The sequence below is a fragment of the Dermacentor silvarum genome, chromosome 4 (assembly GCF_013339745.2).
Source record: "Dermacentor silvarum isolate Dsil-2018 chromosome 4, BIME_Dsil_1.4, whole genome shotgun sequence".
NCBI lineage: Eukaryota > Metazoa > Arthropoda > Arachnida > Ixodida > Ixodidae > Dermacentor > Dermacentor silvarum.
The window spans coordinates 39,839,483-39,858,153 of record NC_051157.2 but is presented as its reverse complement, the minus strand read 5'-3'; the positions used below and the strand labels follow the sequence as shown (position 1 = coordinate 39,858,153).

General features: G+C 47.5%; 1 protein-coding gene and 1 non-coding gene across 2 annotated transcripts; both read right to left on the bottom strand.

Moving 5' to 3' along the window:
• Positions 1-6,644: 6,644 nt before the first annotated feature.
• Trnap-cgg (transfer RNA proline (anticodon CGG)) lies at positions 6,645-6,716 on the bottom strand. The gene has a single exon. It is a non-coding gene; the product is annotated as a tRNA-Pro (tRNA).
• Positions 6,717-10,510: 3,794 nt separating this feature from the next.
• Positions 10,511-17,951, bottom strand: LOC119449834 (tribbles homolog 2). Its single transcript, XM_037713101.2, has 4 exons — positions 17,756-17,951; positions 16,520-17,193; positions 12,741-13,033; positions 10,511-11,837 (listed from the first exon to the last, which is right to left on the bottom strand). Exons 2-4 carry the CDS (start codon positions 16,787-16,789, stop codon positions 11,372-11,374), a joined length of 1,029 nt encoding a protein of 342 aa, XP_037569029.1. The 5' UTR covers positions 16,790-17,193; positions 17,756-17,951; the 3' UTR covers positions 10,511-11,371.
• Between the last annotated feature and the right edge of the window lie 720 nt (positions 17,952-18,671).

Below are 18,671 nucleotides of genomic sequence, written 5' to 3'. Positions count from 1 at the left end.
CGTTGAAGAAGGAGCGGGTGCACCGCGGAGGGGATGAAGGGCCATCTTTGAATGACCCTAACTCCGCTTCCACAGAACGGATTGTAATAACTTTTGCAGCAAGATATTTCTGAAATTATGCCCTTTCGTGTGAAATGATTCACATGACATCAAAGTGCTGCCGGGCCCCATTTTGTCTTTTTGTCATTGATCTCTCCAGTTTTGCGCTTGTCCGCGTTCACTGTTACCTACGTTTGTTTTCTATCGATTGTTTTACTGCACTTTTAAATAGGCACGTGTGCGTAAGTTTGATATCCTCGGCGACATCATTACTGTTGGACTGTAATGCAAGAACATATATGTCAGTTATTACAGCGAACGTTAATGAGCTCCACGTGGTTTCACTTGCGGAGCCTTCCCAGACCGGTGACTCTCATTACCAACAGCGTACAACATCGGAAGGCATATGTGCACGGGTTCTTTCAGTGTCCTTGAAAGGCAGCAATCGAGGAGTCGATATTATTCAGATAAAACGCTCTGCATGGCGAGACAAAGCGCTCCTTTCTCGGGGACCTTGCGCTGCAGAAGCAGGCGTGGTGCTTTTGAAACCATTTCACAATACATTTCGATAAAGAACTTGAATTTATATTGCATAGATGAACATTAACTTTTAAACTGGTAGGTTATTCTTTAAATACACCATGTCCATGAATCTAAAAAATATATAACTACACACAGATCACGAAGGTTGTAACGATTTTAAAGGGATGCGTTGCTTGCCCATGTGGATATGTAGGATTCTCATTAAAAAAAACTATATTCCCATATATCACGTAAGGCATGTCCCATATGAATTAGCGTGTGGGGGTCCCATATGCAAAAACCCATTTTGATTCTCATATAACATGTGGGGGATGCCACCATATGATATATTGGAACGTATAGGTTTTTTTATGTGGGATCTCCATACCTTCCTATAATGATGTGGGGGCATGCCCTATATGATATATGGGAACATGCGGGTTTTTGTGTGCACATGTTTAGATGGGACTATTGGATATGTGGCTTATGGCTTTTTTTTTTTTTTTTTGATAGCGTAGGTTTTATCAAGTTCAAGCTGGTGGTAGCCCCCTTTCAGATTTGTCTGGCTATCTATAGAGTTGCCACACGTGCAAATAGGTTAGAGGGATTATATGATGTGAGAAATTTTGCTGTCAACTGCCTCTCTGCTGTTTTGCAACGTGCTGTGAAAATATCGAAACTATGGCCAGAACGTCGCCTGATCGACGCACTTCTGACGTTGCGGCGCAGCAACTTAAGCAGCTGTCGGTTACGAACGGACTGTCATACAAAAGGCCGCCGGCGGCTCGGTAAGACACCTTGCGCGGGCGTATATAGGTAGTATGCCGTAAGGACGTTCCGCGGCGAGATTTCTGGCTTTGCGCGCAGCCTGGGACCCTAGGTGGTAGCTGTTTCAATACTTATCTAAGAGGTCACTGTTCTCGAACGAGACATAACAGAGTCAATGAGATTTTAGCCTGACCAATAACAATTCCCTACGGAATGCGCTTTCTCGTTTACTGAAGAGAACATTGTTTTCCAGTCTCCTTGTTCTTCTGAACAGAGGGCAAGGCTAATCAGATGTCATTTCCGAGCTTAGGAAAATCGAGAATATTTTTAGAGGAAAATAAATAAATAAAGGATTAGGATGCATACACACGGGATTTTGGGAGTGGCTGCGCTCTATTTACATGCAGGTTGAAAGTAACCGAGTTAAGGTTCCTTCACACAACATCATCATCAGCAGCAGCACATATTTATGTCCACTGCAGGACGAACGCCTCTCCCTGCGATCTCCAATTACCCCTCTCTTGCGCTAGCTGTTTCTAACTTGCGCCTGCAAATTTCCTAACTTCATCCCCCCACCTAGTTTTCTGCCGTCCTCGACTGCGATTCCCTTCTCTTGGTACCCATTCTGTAACTCTAATGGTCCACCGGTTATCCATGCATCCTATGCATTACATGGCTACCCTAGCTCCATTTCTTTCTCTTATGTCAATGCCTATTGGGTATTTATATATTGGGTATTTTATATTGTTTAAAAAAATACCCCCGAAGAACTCCCATATTTTTAAGCAGCCCTCCGGGGCCGCATTCAAAAAGCGCCTGTGTGCTGGGCATATGCCGCTCTATAATGAGCCTCCTTCACACCAACTTGGCTCACTGTGTATGAGCCACTGCGCATGCGAGGGATTCAGGGCCGCGCCGCCAGTTGGCCCAGCGTGTCGAGAGAGGAGCCGCCGAGAGAGGAACTCGGCTGCAGTACGCGCCTCATGCATGACGCGTTTTGGCTGTTCGCAGACTTCGTAGGTCTCATCGTATATTAGAGTGCTGCCCGAATGTTTATTATTATTTTTGTTGTTGTTATTATTATTATATGAATAGTTCTTTATATTGGTTGAAGTTCAGTGGCTAGCGCTGTAGGCTTTCGTTAGTCTGAAACGCGAAATAGAGTCACCCTTACGCTAAAAAAAATTAGCGTAGCTTGCAATGGAGGCGCAATGCTAAAGAGACAGCGGAGCTGATGGGCACCTCCTATTGCTAGTCCTGGCTTTTGGGCTAAGCTAAGTACGACCACGTCATCCCCAACATTTTCCGTAATTTATTGATTATTCATCGATTATCGATTAGCTATTGATTGGCCATCAATTGGCTATCGATGTCTGACTAAGCTTAAGTAGTCCCAACCACGCTTAGCTAGACTCAGCCAGGCTCAGCTTCGCTAGTTCACATGGGTATGTGACACATGGGTATGTGCCATCACATGGATACGTGCCTTTTCTGCACTACCGCCAGGATCGGCCCACATTTTCTGTTCGCATGTTACGAACTAACGCTCGGCTTAAACAGCTCCGCTGTTAAAAAGTACTCAGCATAAAATTTATCGCTTTACTTTCCAGGAAAATAGCAGTTTGGACTGAAAGCGTGGAGGTCAGCGATCGAAGTGTTGGCGAAACCAAAGAACACAACGTGAGAACGCTGTTGCTGCGTGAACTAAAGGGGCGCGCGTGTGCACACAAAAGAAAGCTACACGGTGGCTCTTACGCATACCGCATTTGCAACGCGCCCCCTTTTGCGCAATTTTCATATTAAGTGTTTGCCGCTCTTTTTTTTTTTTTTTTCTTTACGAAAGAGTTATTGTACTTCGACTCCATTTAATTCTTAAAAGGCCATATATCATTGCAACTTGCTTCACTCTTAACTTCACTCTCGAATTTTTTTATTGAAGTCACTAACCTCAAGCTTTTCGCTGCCATCGGAGACGCGACTAGTGGACTGCGATCTGGAGGGACAAACAGCTCTTCTAGATTAGGCCCAGCGAGCAGCGCGTGCCAGTGGAGGTCTGGACCAAGGGCCCCACCCTTAGACCGCCTTTGCCTTTCCGTTATTTTCTCTCTTTTTCAATAAAGTTTTCCAAACAGGCACACCACGCATTGCGCCTGTTCACGGTACGCTAAAAGGGAATATTAAGCTACGTTGTATTTGTAAATGACGTTACTGAAATACTAAAACGGCCACTGTTACCATCAAAAGGAGGCTTTGTGAGCGAGAAAAGACGCAAAAGCAAAAGAGCGGTGGGAAATCACCTTGAACTTATTGCACCATCTCGCCGTGACGTCATAGATTTTTTACAGCGGAAGCTGTATATTGCTAGGCGAAACGGAAAACCGTTCGTCCCATGTTTCGATAAACGTCTCCATTGACTGCGCTGTCAGTTACGTCGTTCTCTATGTCACACCCAAGCGCGCGCGCCATTGGCAGTGCCGTTAGTGACGTCGTTCTCTGCGTCGTACCTGCTCTGCCCGCAACGCCGGCTCCTCGGCTCGCCGTTTTCGCATGCGTTTGGTATCTCGAGTTAGCTCGGCGTCGTGGTTAGCAGCATCCGCCCGCCATTGGCGCTTGTGTTCCACTAGAAACACAAACATGTAACCAATAATTAAGAAACAATACAGCGTCGGGATTAACCCACTGCTAAACACTGGGGCCGCACGTTTCAGCTTCGCTGGTTAACCATCTGTACGGAATGGTTAGGCGGTGTTTTTTCTATTTTTTATTTTTAGAGCGTCTAGTCCGGTCTAGTTAAAACCCTATCGCTATCAAAGGGCTGCATTGCAGGCTAAAAAGATCAAAGGCTCAACATAGCAAGTTTCGCGAATCTCATCTGCCCCAAAATTTGAGAAAATGTTTTGAAATCCGTGATGTAACACTGACGTGCTGGCGCTCAAGTTCCGGTGCGTAAAAAAAAAAAAAATAGAAAAAACCGCAGACTCAATGCACATATTGGAATCTATGTGAACCGAACATTTCGTGAAGCAGCTAATCAAATCCTATAAATTGGCCCATTTCATTCCTGCGGCATCGACACAAAGGAAGCTGCAGGCGCTCGCACACATGGGGTGCTCTCACGCACCCATGTTACGCAATATATTCAAGAAAGAAGAATGAGATTGTGGCCTAATGCGTACACTTTATTTTTAGGTACCTTGTGTAAGACGTACTGTTTCTGAATTTCTGTTTGTGCTGTTTCCATGTGTGGCTTCCCGTGTATTAAAGCGAAGAAAAAGAGAAGTGATTGTGGTGTAATGTTCACTTTTACTTAGAACGTCGGGACTGCATGTGCTAGGGGTCGAGGTTCAATTCCAGCATTGAACACGTGATTAACTTTTTTTCTTTTTTTGAAGTGTGAGCTCTTCGGCAGGACAGCAGCGGCAACACCCAACAAGCAGCCACGGCCAGGAAAGTCCTGTAGGGTTCGCAATATGAAAGCTTCGCTTTAGAAACTTCGTGGCATTCCTTTCCTAGGTAACAATCGACATTGCTCTGCCAATTTAATGATAATAGAATTTCGAAAGACTGCCTGCCTTAGCTCATTTAGTGTTGCTCATTAGAGTCAGCTGTGATGCCGGCAATATACTTTCGCGGTTTTGCGCGGTATATTACCGAGGCAGTGTAGGAGGGGCTGCTGCTAGGAGGAACAAAATTAACATTACACGGCGAAACTCCCAGACACGCAATTCATGCGGGAATGTCTATATGCGTTGCTTAACCTATGTCGAGCACAGAGCCAAATGTAGGCACGTGCCGGCATGTGTCTGGGTTTAATGACATCACCGACCGACGACGCAAAGTTGCGAAAGATGGCCGCCTGCCTTGCAGGGGACGCAACACTCGTTAGTGGTGCTTCTCTGCCGAGCTCACCCCCCCATCACAACCGCATAGAATTTTTCTTTTTTTCGTCTTGGTTCTTGTATCTCAGTTCGTTGCTCGAAACCCCGAAGCGGTTGCGACCAAAAGTCATCTCGATTGTGAAACGCGAGCGCGCTATCAGGCTCGTCGCTCCGGTCAGCGACTTCTCGTGGTACGTCGTGGAGTTCGTCGAGCGAGATTTGAAGACGCGCGTTCGAGCCTGCCTTTGTGCAGCTCAGTGCCTCAGCGGGGGTCGCGAGGAAAAGCCGCGTTACGCACAAGTCACTACTACTACGTCGCAGCTTGGCTAAGAGCTAACAAACAAAATAATATATCAAGATAAAAGCGCATGCGCGTCAGCTACCGCTGCGATTACCGCGAAGAGCAATAATTGTCGCGATCCGCGCGACCACAGCTAACAAGGCGCGACAAGCTCGCATCCACTGCAAGCGCCGATTACACCACTCCAGCAGAGAGAGAGAGAGAGAGAGAGAGAGGAGAGAGAAAAGAAAAAGGGGGTAAAAAGCAAGAAAAGAAATACACAGAGAGCGTGAATCCCATCGCTGGCTCGCCTGTCCTTTCTTGGGACTGCGATGTGTGCGTCGGTCTGTGTGTACGTGGCAAGAAGCGACGGCGCTGCTGCGCACAGCGGCCGGATTGCATCACGAACCAACGCCTCGGCCTCGCCTGGGCAGCCTGGGCGGCGATGAAATAGCTCGAACGGTTGGTTCCCTTGAAAAACACGGCGAAAGCAAGCGAAAGAGAAGCCGTTGCAGCTCGCTTGTGCAAGCGGAGCTCGGCGCGGCAGCCGTCTGCGCGGTGACGAAAGATTTCCGAAGACGACGACGCAACAACGCCGCCGCCCGGCTCTCTTCGCTCTGGACGTGGGCCCTCGGTTGCACACCGATCCGATCCGTCGGAATTCTCTGCTGATTCGATCGGATCGCGCCAGCTGCAATGGGATATCGCGTCCACTTTTGTGCCGCATCTGTCCCGCCGACAGGTGTCTCGCGAGCCGTCTTTTAAAGGGCCGGCTGGGGTGGGCATGCAACAGGTGCGCTTGCGAAACTGTTAGGAGCTTGGTTGCTTTGTAATCAAGCTTTCATTTGAGCTGCCACGTGGTTGGGGGCACGTATGTTTCGTGCCTAAGTAAAGCGCTTCTTGTCTTGCTAAATAAGCGAGTAGTGATCAGCAGGTGATATGTCACGAGCATGTAGTCTAAGGCAGTGAAAAAAAAAAAAAAAAAGCGGAATAATTTCGCTGACGTAGGCTTGTTCCTTTACCTGCCAGCAGCAGTTTAAGCATCTAAAGGAAAAGGTAGTCATCCGTGGCTCACACGGAAGTGCTAATGACACAAGCTGCAAAAATATAAAAACAAATTGCCTTAATGTAAACTAAAAAAAAAAAAAAACATATGTGGGCTCAGCCGGGATTTGAACCCGGGACCTCTCGCACCCGAAGCGAGAATCATACCCCTAGACCACTGAGCCTGGCATGGAAATTGGTGGATAAGGTGTATTCCTAAGTGCGCACGTTTTTTATTGAAAGTTTTTAACAATGTTGTGTATTTTTAGCTTGTATTTTGTAATTAATTATCAAGTTTATAGATAAATTTTTTATGCGCAAATATAATGTTCCTTCATGCTTCTTTTCCTTCGTAGTAAATAGCTATCGCGGGAGACATCACGCTATGGCCGACTATTTACCCGTTGTTGGTTGAGAAATCTTCGTTTCTTTAATATATTTGTGCTGTCGTAGACTTTCAACCGTCACTTTCTTGGGTATGTTTTAGTCATTCATCTCACCCTGTCTTACAAATATGTATTGTTATTGTTTTTCGTAACTACCGCTATGTGGTAAAGTGACGAGAACTCAGTAGCCTCTGCATTGTGCCACATGGTTATGGGGCAATCCGGCTTTTATGCTGCCCTTAAACTTATCTGGATTGCTCGTTTTGGTCGATCGTGGGACTAGTCCAGATGCGGCATCAGAGTTGCATGTTCTCGTTACAACTTACCTGTTTTCCGGAAGCCAGTTCCGCTTTACCTGTGCCATCATACAGTGATGGGAGTGTCGGACATTTTGCATGGCACTGTGTCCGCATCAATTGAAACGACATTTGTTGCAAGTCGGCATCGTGCGTTGATCCGTTATAACAAGTGCTTTATGACACATTTTGGTAGGCAGCGAATCTGTGCACACATGTGGTGGCCCGTTGTTCCCAACTCTGCGAAAGGTTGATTGGACGAAGTAACAAAGCAGGCTTGTTTCTTCGTGGCTTATTATTATTATTATTATTATTATTATATTATTATTATTATTAATGGTATTGCAGAAACACAATGCCCGTTCCGGTGCAAGGCGCCTACCAACGAGGTCCCAGCTGCTGGGATCGTGTGAAAATGGGCTTCACAATTGGATTCTGCGTAGGCATGGCATCAGGAGCGCTCTTTGGAGGTTTCTCCGCTCTCAGGTTAGACCTTTGAAGTCGCTTACGTATTAAAACGGTTCATTTCACTGCGCTCGTGTGAGCTGTGTCACAAGTTAACCCGATGCTTACGTGCTGTCCAAAGGGAGAGGAGTACTCTCTACAGCATGGCGTACGAACTAATGCTAAACCACGCTATCCCTTCTGCTCAACCCGCATTCGATAAAAAGCTGGTGGTTTGTAGCAAATTAAACAGTACGATCACAATTTTTATCGCATTTTTCTTTCTTTTTGTTCACTTGTTCCTGATGTAGGGGTAATTTTCATGTTATCCTAGATAGTACGTAGTACTGTAACCGCAGCTACATTAGGCGTCACTTTGAACCGGAAGTGCAGTATTTCTGTTTGCACTGCCATGGTTTGAAGACAGCCTGCTTACTTGTGGTTTAACGTTTTTAAGTAAATCTGTGGTAATATCACAATGTTGAACCAGGTGTTCACCCTTATTTAATCGCCTGATTAGCATCAGAGGCTACCTAAGTCATTAAGTACTAAGACACAAAAAAAAACAAGAAAGAACAGGACATTTGTTGGCGGGTCTAGCTCCCTGTGACATTAGAGCTGTTGAAGGTTTCCGCTCAGGCTTGTTTAATTAGTTGTCGATATAGAAAAGATTACACTGTGTTTTGAAATTCAGCTAATATTTAACTCGGTGTCTTTTTGCTGCTGCATAATAACAGCAGCCGAGATGCATGAGAATTTGGTGAAACGAGCGATATTGCACTGTCATTGGCTCCATGGTATGGTGACAGAATTAAAGAAAGGAGCCTTGACATTCATTTTATCAACTTTAATAAACTTTTATAGTTTTGGAATAACACTCTGCTACTCTAGACTCTTTATTATTTCTCTTTTTTTGGTGACATAATATTGCATTCTCAAGCCTCGTTTCTATTGCTTTCAGATACGGCCTGAGGGGGCGAGAACTGATCCAGAGTGTTGGCAAAGTGATGCTACAGGGCGGCGGCACATTCGGAACGTTCATGTCCATAGGAACTGCAATAAGATGCTGAAAGTGTATAGTCCAACATACTTCACGTGTCGCTCATCTGTGCCGACATGCGTGACAAAGTACGAACAGAAATGTGTCTTTTGCATGACGGAGCCGCTCACCTTGTTGATAAAAGATGTTATACCCCCCAATCAACGCTGTTTTTTTTGTGTGTAGTTGGTAGCAACTTCAGGGCTAAAAGAATGAAATAAATGAAAAGAATTTATACAAAATCTTGCCCCTGGACTGATGGGACAGGAAATGCTGCAGTGTTTACAATTATCTAAATCATGAATGCTCATTTGCTGTATTAGGCAGCAGTGAATTTGATTGATTGCAACATAGGCAATGCGATATGCCTTAATGGAGGGCTTTGGGTCAACTTTGACCACTAAGAATTTTGAGACCTGCACCCAAAGCATGGCACATGAGTTTTTGTTTCCTGCTTTCATTAGCATGTAGCTACCGTGGAGAGAAAACAAACTTGTGATCTTTTACTCAGCAGCGCATCTACAGCGAGTTGGAGCAGTAGATTGCAGCAGAGTTACACGTTGCTGCGTATGAAAACTATGGCCTTAATGTTGTCGAAATTATCTTGGGATTGGCCAGGATTTTGTTCTACAACTGTTGAATGGGTGCATTTCATGGCATTGAGTTTCTCAAAGCCAGTTACATGTGTTCTCCAAATTTGAGCTTTTATTTACTGGGACATCATTGGTGTATGTTTTGCATACCGACTTGTAACTTTGCAAGTGCAGCTTATCTTTATTGCTTAGACTACAGTTTGTCATAATAGTTCAGCGGAAACCCGCTAGGTGGAGAGAACTAAATGGAAAATGAGAAAAGCCACGTACTTGAAGAAAAATTCGTCCTGGTCCGGGACTCGAGAAGTAGCGTTCGAGTCCTGGACCAGGACAAATTTTTTCAACTGCGTGGCTTTTCTTTAGAGAAACCCCTATGGGTTTCTTTGTAACAATTGCTACAATTGGGTGGATGTCGCATTTTCCATTTAAAGACTACAGTTGCAGAACTTTTTGTTCACAACATTTCTCAGTGGCTGAAACTGCTGATGCCATAGAGGCACGCCTAGATTAATAGAGGCAAATGTGGCACGTTCGTTCAGTTACCAATGGAATTTTTTGGCTAACACTCAACTTTTATGCGATGGTGCTAACGAAGCTTTTTCATTTTTATGTTGAGGTTCAATTGTGCTTGCCTTGGTGATAATTCTGTGTAGTGTTGTGCTTGATGCTTCCAGCTAATTGGTTCTTCCACATAATTTTCTAGTAATGGACACCATGAAGCACATGTAGCAAAGTATAGATTGCAGAGAAATTTGCTGCAGGACATTTGAAGCCAAGCTGATGTCAATACAAATTATTAATTGTATTGTAACCACTGTATAGGATTGCACTCTAGTACAAAATTTACTTCTAGTAATCTGAAACTTCATACTCACCACAATGTATGCCTTGCCCCTTGAATTGCTAAGCCTGAAATGGCGATTGATAGGGCTTAACATCCCAAAGGAACAAAACAAAAGCCGTAATGCAAGGCTCCATATTAATTTAGATCACCTGGGGTTCTTCAATCTACACTTAAAGCTTAGTACACAAGCAGTTTTGCATTTCATCCCTGTCAGAATGTGTCCAGGATTCGAACAAGTGCCCACGAGATGAGCAGCAGAATGCTGCAGCCACAATGCCACTGCAGTCAGTACTGAAATGGTGTCTCGCAAGAAAAGCTGGCTTATTAGTCAAACTTTGCTGCACAGATGGTGAAAGAAAAAAAAACTTTCAGACATATTTCTTTGTGACAGAGGTACCGAGTTTATTTACATTCACAATGGAATCCCAACTACTACACACCTTTCAGGCCAGAATGAACCACTTACACATTGCATCCACTGAGACAGCCCAGCCCCTTTCTTCAATGCACTAGCCTGTTACACGAAAGTATTTAATTAACAGGAGATTGCCAGTCCCCTGAGTATATTTAAATAAATTTTGTTGTCACAGACAAGACATAGAAGATGAGGGACTACAAAAAAAAAAAAAAAAAAAAAAACACGACAGTCACTTTGCACATTCAACAGCGTTGATCATAGGCGTGGGAGAGTCAGTCCTTGGTGCTTTCTGTCTGCCCCGACACTCACACGATTGCACGGTGCCGTGATCCTGAATTCCTATTGGCTTTTTCCTCCTGCTCCGAGTCGGTGCATGAAGGCTCGTGTGTCGGAATGGATACATAATTATAAATGAAAATGCGCTTCTCCTCACCAAGTGAAACAACAGATGGGACAGTGGGAAGATAGCCTGTACAGTGAACGACTCGAAGCTCAAGGCTGCTGCTACAAGTACAGCAGAAAAAAAAAAAGAAAAAAAAAAACCTGGTGAACATCTGCCTTTGATGCAGCTTGGTTGCCTCTCTTTGGAAGTGCTTAGGAAGAGCCACCGGTAAAGCTAACAGCTGCAGCTTGGGCAGTTTCGGGGGGAAACGAAAATATAACAGCAGCTGCTGCTGCGAGGTGCGCATCAATCATGGTGCTGGTGGTAGGAATGGTCAGCGGCAATTGATGCTGCTTCCAGCAGTTTCGTTGAGATGTCCCCCCAGGTGCAGCACGGCAGTGAGATCCCCGGCCAGCAGTCGACTAGGCGGTGCAAGCATCAGTCGAGTGCACCACAGGTTGGCACAGTTTGGTCCACGTCGAGCCGCATAAGGCACCCATCGCGATGCAGGCCACCACTCGGGGATGACGATGTGAACCACGGGTGGGAGAGCAGCTCGTCGGCAGTGAGGCGCTCGGAAGGGTCGCGCCGAAGGAGCGACCGCACGAGGCAACGCGCTCGAGGACTCAATGACTCTGGCACGGAGAAGTGGCCCCGGCGAATCTTGGCAAACAGTATACTGGGATCGCCATCGTGGAATGGATAGCGACCCACAAGCAGCGTGTACAGCATCACCCCGAGGCTCCAGCAATCGGCCGCGCGACCGCTGTAGCGACCACTCGTCGAACTGCTCAGGATCTCGGGGCTGACGTACGCTGGGCAGCCATGCTTGTCACTCAGCAGGTCGTCATCGAAGTCTTCCAGGACCACAGCGTCTTCCAATGTCTCCAGCTTGATCCGTGTTCTGTGCAATAAAAAAAGGAGTTGTGTTACTTAGTAGCAAAGTAGGGTCTCAACTTCTACTATTCCTCACCAACACCTGGAATAGGAACTGGGGTTAGCCCAGCTGAGTACATAGAAACTGCCAGCTGCTACAATCTGTTCATTATTGGCCATTATGGCAATGCATTTCTGAGCACTAATAGCAGATGATACGACAACTGATGTGCTAGCCATCCAGCTTGCAAATTGGGCTGCTCGCATAATTGCACAACAGTGTTTACAACGAGGCTGCACATGATTTAAGTAGACCATTCGATATAATGGTTCTTCAATGCAAGAAACTAGTAGGAAACTAGGAAATTAAGAAATGCTCCTTAGTATCTCATTTTTCAGTTCACTGATTAATGTATAAAAATCAGTGCAATGAGCTAGTAGCTCTGAAGCACGCTGCAACCCGAGGTGAAGTGAGTGTACGGCCTTTGTGGAAAGTATACGGGCTACGCAGCCTGTGAGTGCCATGCTGACTACAGCCTATTTAAAAAGGAGTTCCTGTGGTATGGCTAAAGTTCCAGTGCCCTGGGGAATGAAAACTCTTGTACTTGCAACCCAGAAGTCTGCAGTGTCGGGGCTACCACAAGAACCGCACCACACAGCTAAAAGATATATATATGGTGAAGGCACAGAGTAGCCCATATACTTTTGACAAAGGCTGTACATGTGCTCTTAGTGTAGGTCCTGTAAAGCAAGTACATCGCTTCTTGGGCAAAAACCTATGGAACTCATACCCGAACCATTTAGCACGCAGTGCAAGCAAAGCACCACTAGTGGTACTGAAAGCTTGTTAAACTTATAGGCTCCGTCAGCAGACCTAAAGAGCAAGGTTTGAGAGTGGGGAGAGAAAAGAAGCATTGTTTTTGACACTAACCGTTCAGGGTCCTCGAAGACAAACTTGCGGAGCTTGAGGTCACGCAAGACCACTCCGGCATTATGGCAGGCGTGGACGGCCGATGCCACCTGCCGGAAGAGGCTCAGTGCCTCAGACTCCCGCAGCCGCCGCTTGGAGCGCACATACGAATGGAGGTCACCGTACGACCGCTTGAAGAAGACGTAGCACTTCGACTCCCCCAAGAGCACCTCTTCAACTTGGTTCACGTGGTCATGGCCATCGAGGCGTAAATGTGCTGCCAGAGCTTGCTGCCACCTGTCGATGGGGATCACCTGGAAGCACAGCAAGGGTTTGCAAAGCATGAGGCCTACTGTACGGAGCCAACCAACACTGCCAATAGCATAAGGGAAGATGTAGAATGTGTAAAATGTCCTGCATGTCCTTACGCACGTAGTTGCAACACAATGGTATGTCACAGAAGAATGGTTCTTTTAACTCTTATTTCTAAAAATCGAAATACATATTCTTTTTGATATACAAAATGTGGACGACAGTGCACTTTTCTGAAATCGGGAAGCAACATGAAAATTTAATTCCCTGCTTCCATTTTTGCATGAAAGGCCAGCAAGGGGTTGTAAACAAAGACAGGGAACACCCCTGAAACACCTAGTCTGTCCAAACGTGGAGGGTTCTAGGGAAGCTTGGTACAGATCATTTGCGTGGTACTTCATATACTAAATGATGTCCGCATTGCACAGTTATTTCATGCGTTTTGCACAAAATGGACATTGACACGTTTTGATGAAATACAGTAGTAGCATGAACAGCAAACTTTTTTTGTAAGGTCTTCGAAGAAAAGGAAAAGACTAACAGCAACATCGTCGCTTCGATCAGAAGCAGTGCACTGATCTAAGCAAACATGGAACAGCTTCCAAGATGTGGAAACCAACTAGAGGCCTGCACAATACAGTCATAGCTGGGCAGCACCAAGAATAACATAATTTGTGTAAGCCCAAAAAATGTTTACGTGCTCCTGGTGTTGGGTGCCTAGACTTCTTAGGAGCTCAAACTATTGCACAATTGCATGCAAGGACAAGCTGTATTCGAAGAACTGAGTTTGAACAAATGTGTGCTTGAAAAAATAAGGCTTGACATTAAACATTTTGCAAGAAAATGTCAGCTAGACAAATCTGTGCTACGCACGTACACAGCAGAAAAAAAAAACTGATGAAAACAAGAAATGTGCTTTTAATTCTCACTGTTCCATTCGGATGTCACTTTGTATGCATAGAGAAATAAATTAAAAATAATACATGCTGGCAACATCTGAATTAGGCACAGAAGTGCATTTCATAACGACCAACAAATCACCCTGCACCAGCATAGTGAGTTAGGCAAGCCCAGATTTTCTCATTCTGGAGTTTCAGATTTTGCGTACGCAAACGGGTTTGGGTACCCAATGGGACCTTTGCGTAAGAAAAGCGCCACGTCAAGCTTGCATTCTTTTGTATTCCTTTGGGGCTCTTTTGTGTACCTTTATTGCGGTCTTCCACAAGCGCGCGGTTTGCGTCCTCTAACTTTGCCCACGCACTATCTAAAACAAGTGCAGATTAGAGTGTGCAGATGCACTTCAGAGCTACGAGAAAAAATATATATATAGAAACTGCGGTCGCATCGGGAATTGCTGCCCGTTAGCTAGCTAGCCAGACGGGTCATGTCAACCCAAGGTCGCACGAACGTCGTCGCGTAGCTAGCCTGGCAGTGCTCGAGCGAAGGTTATCGTGGATGGGGGGGGGGGGGGGGGGGGACATTGCGACAAACAGCGGCGCCCGTTTCCGATACTCGAGCGGACCCAGGGACTCCGGCAGCGGACGGACGTTTGCGCGCAGATTGCGCGCACGGTCGGCCGAACCCTGGGGCTGCAGTGCCGCCGAAGGGTAGCTCGCAACGGCAACGATAGCGGCGATAGGTGGAAGCGCTTGCATCACTCGCCTGCAACGGAATAGCGCGCCACAGCCAACGAGCTGCCGCGTTTGGGCAACTCCTACGGCCAACGCGTTTCCGCTCGGGTCTTTGGACACGTGTTCGGTTCAGGCGCACCGGTCCGCTGCCAACGCGCACGCAAGGGACGAGCGGGGCCGTTTTTCGTTTTGTTTCTTGCCTGATGCATCTATTCGGTACCCGCCGCTTTTATTTTCGCCCGATGATGCTGCGCGCGTGGGAAACTGCCAAACAACGTCGTTATAAACGGAAAGCCGTGTCAGGGAACACTTTTCTTCCTCGTCTGCCTCGCCAAGCGCCCGAAGACGCACACGCATTCGGCTGTGGAAAAGTGCGCAGCATATGTGTGTACATTGATTTCACCACCACGCGCTACCACGGAAGGCCAGCTTGGGCGCAAGCATGACGCAACGGAAGCGTCCGTTGCAGGTTTCGATTTTTTTTTTTTTTTTCCTTCTTAGAGGTGGCATAATCGAGTAGCCGGGAATACAAGAGGCCACCCACGACGACGCCACGTTCCCGTTGGGAACGGCGCTTTCCGGAATTCCTGCTCGTGAGCGTTTCCAGCTGCGTTGCGGCAAAAACCTATGCAAAAACCCGACTCCCAGAACATGCGCAGCAGGCGGCCGCAGCTGTGTCCGGGATTAAACCCGCTTTCGATCGGATCTGGTGTAACGGGTTCAGCGATTCAGTTCCGGGCGCGGCAGGCGGATGCCACGCTCTTTGTTTCTCGAGACTGACTGGGTGCCGCGCGGCATTCCAGCGGCGTGAAATGGCAGGGGGCCCAATGAGTAACTCGAGCGACGAAAAGAGGCGCGCCTGAGTCAAAAGGCAGGTTGCCGCAAGACAGGATGCTACGCGTAAACACGCAGCGCACGATTGGGCAGCCCGGGATGCAAGAGGCGACCCCGCGCTGACGGCACACACACACACACACAAAAAAAAAAAGAAAGAAAATGCGGCGGCGCGCTCTTCCTGTCCCGATATAGTCGTGCCTGGGGCCGAAAACCAGCGCCCACGTCAGAGTCCGGGTGCAACTGCGGTTCGCATTTAGCCGCCTTTTGCGAGCTCTGGAATCGGGCCAGGGCCCTGCCTGGGCTCTCTCGATTTATCTGGTGCGCTTACACCGTCGCGGCGGCAGCAACAGTGTCCTCGCGAAATGAATCAGAGCGGTGAGCAACTTTCCCAAAACGACCCGGCTTGCGCGTCTTTTAGCCCATGGCGCACGGCATCGCACGCACAACAACGGTGCGGGCTCCCTGAAAATAGCCGGGCCGGGCGGCCCGGCGCGCCGGGTCGACAACCTGTTGCCTGCCGCTCAAAGGGGTTGCGCCGCCGCCGCCATAGCGGCCAACTCGTCAATTCTTTTTCTTTCGGGCCGCCAAAGAAAACCAAAAGAAGGCGGAAGTGGCCGCTCGCTGGCGAGGTCGCCCGGCCCCCACTCTTTTGGACAATGGAGCCGTGCGCCGCTGTGCAGTCCGCCTGCGACCGACGCGTTTTTGTCCGGCGACGGCGGAGCACTATTTGCACGTAAACGTGAAAACAGACCGACCGGACTCGTTGTCTGGTGCAACATACACTTATTGGTGGGTAAGCTACTAGTCCCGTTACAACGTGCCTCTCTTCTGCGCAAATTTTTCACAGCGCAAATAAAGGAAGACCGTGAGGGCTTCGTTAAACGGTCTGATCAACAGGAAAACGGCAACGGCGCGCTCAGGGCCGGAAAGAAGGCGCAGGGTGAGAAAAAAAAAAAAAAAGACGAACGTTGGTCGGGAGAGGAAAAGCGAAATATGCGCGTGACGCAAAGCGAAGCTCACCTTGCAGGAAAATTCCTCTTGCGTCTGTACGTTGACGCTTCTGTACATGGCACTGCCCTCGAGTTGGTCCAGTAGAATGTACCGCCCGCCGACGAGGCTGGCGGAATAGGGCTCCCTGTTGCAGGGGAACACTGGTGGTGTGGGAGGCTGAAGGTTTGGGCTGAGGCCCCCGGCACTGCCGAGGCACGCGCCATCGGGAGTCTTGTCGAAGCTCTGCGGCCTTTTCTCCTGAGCCACCTGAATATCCACAGAGAGGCGCGCCACACTCATGTCGATCACCGGCGTAGAGCGGTTTCACACAGAACGTTGGTACACAGGGGGCTCCGAAACACGACCGCCGACGTCCGCTTTTAATCCCAACGCTGCCGCCGCCTTGCGTATCCGATCCGTGTGGCCACCAGCCGTTGACTGGCTTCCTTGCGTCTTGGTTTCAGTGCGTCGTAACATACATCGTTTCGGTTGCGAAAAAATCGGCGGTTTCGATATGCGCTGCGCCGCGCGAAAAATTCCAGCTGCTCTCCCCAACGGCGTCGACGAAGGGCAGCAACTTGCGTCCCGATGCGGCAACAGCGCGCCCACGTCGGCGAACAATGACTCCTTGAACTAGTTTTGTGAGGTGCGGCTGGTCGCGTCGGTGGTCGTATTTAGGCGTCTGCGTGTTGACTTCTTCCAAGCTGCGACGATAAAAAGAATAGGAAAAACACATAAGTACGCTGCGAGCTGTGGGCACAGGCGGATATGAAGAACGTACACAAAAACCGGCGAAGGAGGAAAAGTATACGCGTGGCAGGACCACGCAGTTTACAAAGCGGCACACGTGTCAGCATACACAGAAAAGGACCCGACTCCAAACGTACCAAAATAGAGCGCTTTCGTTCACAGTCTGGCACACAACGCATCAAACATCCACAGAGGCTGAATAAAAATCGCCAAGCGAAGCCTTGTGCGCCGGACGAGAGCTTGTTTTCAAGGATGAGAGAAAGACTCCATAGAACGCAGCAACGCTCAGCGCTATCTGTTTCGATCAATAACGCAATGTTTTCCCCGAGGCGCACGTTCAAAATATGGTTGGTTCACCTCGCCCGAAAGCAAGGCGTTAGTAAACTGGTTACCGCATAACGGCGCTAAATTCATTGAACAAATGACAAACAGACTTATGGAAAACCGTATGCCAATGGGGAAAAAATAGCAACTGCGACTATTCTAGTGTCGCGGAGGAAGGCAGAAATTACGCACCTTGAATTTCTTTGTTTCCTGGCAGGGTAGCAGCATAAGATGGCTTGTAAGTTATTCCAATGTGCAGTCCTTGTCGTGGTGTGCGGAGACCAACCGACGGATACGGCCAACGTGCCGGCCTACCCCACTCAGGAACGGCTACAAACTATGGAAAGGCAACATACGCACCGCCATTGTGCAACGCAAAGGCAGATGCGGAGTGATACAAAAGAGGAGGTTTCACGATGGTTCCCACCCCGGAAGAACCTATGACGTCAATAAGCAGTTTTGAGTATTTATGAATCACATTGTAGTAGTTACGTAAATAAGTTTGCAATTGACACGCTTTAACATTAATATTTGTTGATAAAATTACTTTTAAAAACTTATATAGGTCAGACTTCACTAGAACTATTTCTTGTAGCGCGTGACGCGTTTGACGAATAGTGACGCATGTTTGATGTTACGAAATTTGGAAATCTCGAGCGTTGACGCAACTACTTACCGGCGGTTGCCGCGCAATTTTTTCTGCGTGAGACATTTCGAAGAAATTGTTGACTGCGTCTTTACGGTATTGGCTATGAGCGTGCAGAAGCGGTTTTGTGACAAAAAGGCTGCGCGAAATAGTTATGGTCACCGTTGCTGTCGCGTAGAATATGCCCCAAAAGTAACGTAAACACAGCGGCTAATGTAACAAGTGTCAACTTTCCCAACAATACGGAGGTGCTCAGCTTGCGTAATATTGCTTTGTTAGATCTTGTGAACAAACGATGAACGTTTTCCAAGTGTTGGATAAGGATGCAAGATACTTGAAAATTTGACAATCGTGTTTAAAATTGCACACTCAGTTTGCCGCCCTTCTTATTCATATGAACATTATCACAGTGATTTAAGGCGGTGTTGTGTTACATTCGCAAGAAAATGTTCTTAACAGCTT

What these genes read in the sequence shown, in the direction of transcription:
- LOC119449834 (XM_037713101.2), bottom strand. Translation starts at nt 16,789, where the DNA reads ATGAGTGTGGCGCGCCTCTCTGTGGATATTCAGGTGGCTCAGGAGAAA. An exon ending in AAGAGGAATTTTCCTGCAAG is followed by an intron (nt 13,034 to 16,519) that starts GTGAGCTTCGCT and finishes CTGTGCTTCCAG; the next exon opens with GTGATCCCCATCGACAGGTG. An exon ending in GTCTTCGAGGACCCTGAACG is followed by an intron (nt 11,838 to 12,740) that starts GTTAGTGTCAAA and finishes TTTATTGCACAG; the next exon opens with AACACGGATCAAGCTGGAGA.